Below are 4265 nucleotides of genomic sequence, written 5' to 3'. Positions count from 1 at the left end.
ACACAGCATTCTGAACTTCGGTTTTATCTCTTTTCTACCATCTTCTCTAGACTCATGATGCCTTTACAGCATTTACCATGGTAGTACCCCAATCCTACCTAAGGTCTGGATCTGCCATATGAAAGAGGGTTGGTTGTCTTCTTCCTCTGTTATTGCCTTTCTTGGACGTATTAGGTGAGGAATACTGCTAGACAGTGAATTTTCATTTCACATTTAATGCTGACAGGAAATCTATTGATTGCATAATGTTAATCCTAGTGGACATGTATTAAGTTAAAGAATATTTTCCAGTAATGAAACGCTCTAATAATCAGGCAAAAGATGAAATATCCTATTATTTTTTCTGTAACAAAGAAATTGCACAAACCTTCTGGATCTCTTCAAACAGCAATTTTTTCACATGTTTCACTGAGACCAGGTGGGTGTTAACTCTAACAGTTGTGAAACCCGGTGGATGAGATAGATGGCTTAACAGAGATTGATATTTACTCTCTGCTTCTTGTATACCTAAAGCACTGATAAGCTGAAAGTGAAAGAAGAAATTTTACATTAAAGAGAGTCACGCAGCAGTCTCTTGCTCAGTGCAAAAAAAAGCACTGAATAAACATCCAGTAGAAATGGAGGAATTGTGGTGTGCAACAGTGAGGAATGTCTGTATCTGGAGGCCTAATTTCAGTGAAAACCTAATAAATTACTTGAAATTACTGAAAATTACTTGTTGGATAAACAGTTGTATTAGCAAGATCATTGTAACCAGGCTGCAGCCAGTACCAAAACTAACTGCTAGAGAGCTCTGTGATACTGTACAAAGCACAGTCCTAAGGAAATGGAGGAGTAGATTCAAAACTATGAATTAATAACTCTTATCCTGATTAACAAAAACATCATCTTTTGGTGTCCTCTGACATTAGGAATTCATAGATTGTCCATAGTATTTTTGGTTCTACACTGGAGTAAGGGAGTATTTCTTGTCAATATTAAAGGGTTAATAAGTGGTTAATTTTCTCTGTCATCATTCTTCAGTGGGATCCATAACTGAAGTCTCAAATTTATGCTAAGTTTAGTTTAAATATATTCATGTTACTTTCAGCCAACGGGCATAAAGAATAATTCTATATTTTACACAGAACTATATATAAAAATCTGTGTCTAATATGAAGACAATATCTTATTGTAAGGTATTAAAGTCACATAAAATATTAAAGCAAAGGAATATTAACAGTGTTCAATTAGTGAATATCTGTTAATGATTAGTATTATCTGTTTCACATACCTCATTATTTCTGAACACTTTGGTGAGATACTCTTCAACTTCACAATGGAAAGAGATTTTGGGGAAAAAAGACATTTTCCTCTAGTCTTCAAAATTTGCTGATAAAGAACTGAAATAAGCAAAATATTTTCTTAGCAGTTTTTATCATATTCTGTAATTTTATAAATATAAGGTAAGATGCACACCCACAATCTAAGCTGCAGTTTCTGATTCTTCCATTTCAATAATGCAATTTTACTGTCCTCAAAATTTCAAATATTGCTGAGGATATGACTGTAACACTACTGCTAATTACGTTTCACACTATGTTTATTAACATATTTAGCATTTGCAGTCACCTTACAATGAGGCTTACTTGCTGTCACATCCTTCCCAGGCACACCTTCTGAGGCTACTGTGTCAGTCACTGAAATGTGAAGTGTCATCACCTTTAACTCCTGCCCCATTAAAGTTCCCCTAGCTATCCTTGGGAAGCACCTGCTGTTTAGTCCTAGAATTCACTCACCGAGGCACAGAATTTAGCTTTGACTCATTCTAAGTCCCATCTTTGAAATTCTTATTCTATTATATCCTCATATCTGTTAATTTTTTAGAGATAATCTTCTAATTTCTCCCTGACAGATTTTTTTTTTCTCAAGCTTAATTTATTAGGTTTCCTCCGTAGTTCAAGTTATCTGAGCTTCCTCAGAGAGGGACACATGCATGACTCTGGACAATGATTTTAACTTTTTCCCATATATACTTAAAAAATTAAAGAAGGAATATAAATAACAGTGTTCTCTCAAGTCTGGTTTTAATTCTCAGTAGGAATAGTGAAGCATTAATGCAAATGAAGCTCTGCTGATCCTTACTGAAAATCTTCAAGCTGTCTGGTGAAAGATTACACAGTTAAAAGATAGAGGAGATTTCTAGATGTTGCTTTAACACCTTCTGCAAAGCCCAGCTATACAATCCCTACTGGATCTCAGACTTGATGCAACTTTTAGTCTTTGTAATTATTCTCTGGGTTGTTTTTTTTGTTTGTTTGTTTGGGGTTATTTTGTTTGTTTGTTTTTCTCTCTCTAGGTAATACAGTTGCCTTCCCAAATTGTAGCGGCCCACCCCTATACTGCCTGTATTTTGAAAGATTATATACACTTCAGTTTGAAATGAGACTTCCTAAAAATTTAAAGTCTTGTTTACACCAACTTAAATGCAGGGAAAGTGAGACCAACACCCTGTTGTTGAGGTTTATTCCATCCATAATAAGAAAATTTGAGTACAAAAATACTACATTTTCATTGCATTAAACATACTTGGAGAAAATACATTGGAAAGTTTGGTATTCATTCTCACTGAGTAAGAGGCTATCTGTCACTTTTATCATACCAAACCCCTCAAAATGATCTTATTTTTGACATTTCAGATTCTGTTGAAGCTTCAATGCTACAAGACTGTTATCTTTTTTAGACCTAACTTTGGAGCCCAGACAAAGGCAATTTTCAGTTTCACAGGTAGGAGTTTCAAAGCCTTATTCCCAACATTAGCAGCCTTTGAAAGAAAGACACTGTAATGGAATTAATGGACTTCTTTTTAGAATCTAACAAAATGCCCGAAAGAACTTACCTCAATATTTCTACTAAATCTATTCATACTACAAGAGTTCATATTACAGCCCAAATTACCAAAGTTTAGTTGTAACATTTCAGACAATGTGACATCCTGCCTCTGAGTGTTGTCCTAGAATTCCTACATTGCAGGGGAAAAAAGAAACCACCAACAAAAACCCCATATGGCTCACATTTGGAAAGTTTTTTTCTTCAACAGCATAATTAACTAGCATTTAAAAAATCCCACACTTGTGAAGCTTTTAAAAGAATTGGTATCCTGAAAAGAATTAAGCAGCCATTTGGAAACTGGTAAAAATACTTGTTATTTATGAGCCCTACACGTGACTTTGGTACTAACGTTATGAAGGTGTCATCTTTTTAGGATCTTAAATGGGTGTTTTATGGAAACTGAAGAATCCCACAAATGATTGAGGTGAGCTCACAATTACATTTACTTCTATAACCACTCATCTGACAGCATGTGAGCAACAGGACTTGTTTCTACCTGGTTTTTAGAATGTGACTGAGTGCTGCCATGAAACATGAGACAGCGGTTGGTCGACACAACTGCACACCATGGACAGAACTGCAATGCCATTCCTGAATGTGTTACAGAAGTGAAGCTAGTCCCAGGATACAAACTAACAAGACTGTTATGTCAACAAACAGTGCAGAATCTGTATGGTTTGAAATTTCATACCAAAACAGAAAAGTTAGAACATGTAAGAAACCATCATCCTTCCCACCAGGAGGGCACGAATATTACAATGCCTGCAATACAATGAGGGCCAGATACCTCAGAAAAGATACCGTGTAGCTTAGAAAAGTTCAGGGAAAGGTGATGACCAATAGATGGGGATGGAATTTCAGAAAAGGAAAGACATATTAAAGGTTTGCAATCTTCCAGGCTGGGGAACATAACTGAGGGGGGATGGGATAAAAGATCACAAGTCACACGTGGCAGTCAGAAAGGCTGAGGGACACAGTAGTGCCTCTTCAAGCACGAGAGTTACAACTTCAAGCAGAACCAGGAGGCAGGTTCAAAACCAAGGGGAGGTGTTTTTTTTCCACAGATCTGCTGTGAAGTGCAACTCGCCACAGGACAGGCTTGACGGATCTCAGAAGGAAGCCCCTGAGGGAGCATCACCACCTCCCCACGGATTTCCCTGTGCCTCTGCTGGGAGCTGTTACGGGGGAAGCGATGCTGGACGGGGCTGTCCTCTGACCATGCACATAAACCCTGCAAGCTGTCGGACGTAGCCAGCACCCGGAGATGCCAAGCCAGATTAACTTCCAAACCTCCCTTCCCCACTCCCTCCCGCACGAGGGGGAAGCGCAGCACAGCTCTCTGCAGCCTCCCGGAGGCCCTGCGCGGCACCTATAGCCAGGCCCAGGGGTACCCG

General features: G+C 38.1%; 1 protein-coding gene across 1 annotated transcript in view; it reads right to left on the bottom strand.

Moving 5' to 3' along the window:
* The window catches only part of LOC104516869 (putative methyltransferase NSUN6), a 9212-nt gene extending 7864 nt beyond the window's left edge, over positions 1–1348 (bottom strand). Inside the window, exons 1-2 of the mRNA XM_010161353.1 lie at positions 1274–1348; positions 368–523 (exon numbers count right to left, since the gene is read on the bottom strand). Coding sequence (XP_010159655.1) covers positions 368–523; positions 1274–1348 — 231 coding nt within the window. The remainder of the gene's footprint in view (positions 1–367; positions 524–1273) is intronic.
* Between the last annotated feature and the right edge of the window lie 2917 nt (positions 1349–4265).

Source organism: Eurypyga helias, unplaced genomic scaffold (assembly GCF_000690775.1).
Source record: "Eurypyga helias isolate BGI_N326 unplaced genomic scaffold, ASM69077v1 scaffold45751, whole genome shotgun sequence".
Taxonomy (NCBI): domain Eukaryota; kingdom Metazoa; phylum Chordata; class Aves; order Eurypygiformes; family Eurypygidae; genus Eurypyga; species Eurypyga helias.
The sequence above is the reverse complement of the archived record's forward strand: the minus strand, read 5'-3'. Positions and strand labels throughout refer to the sequence as shown.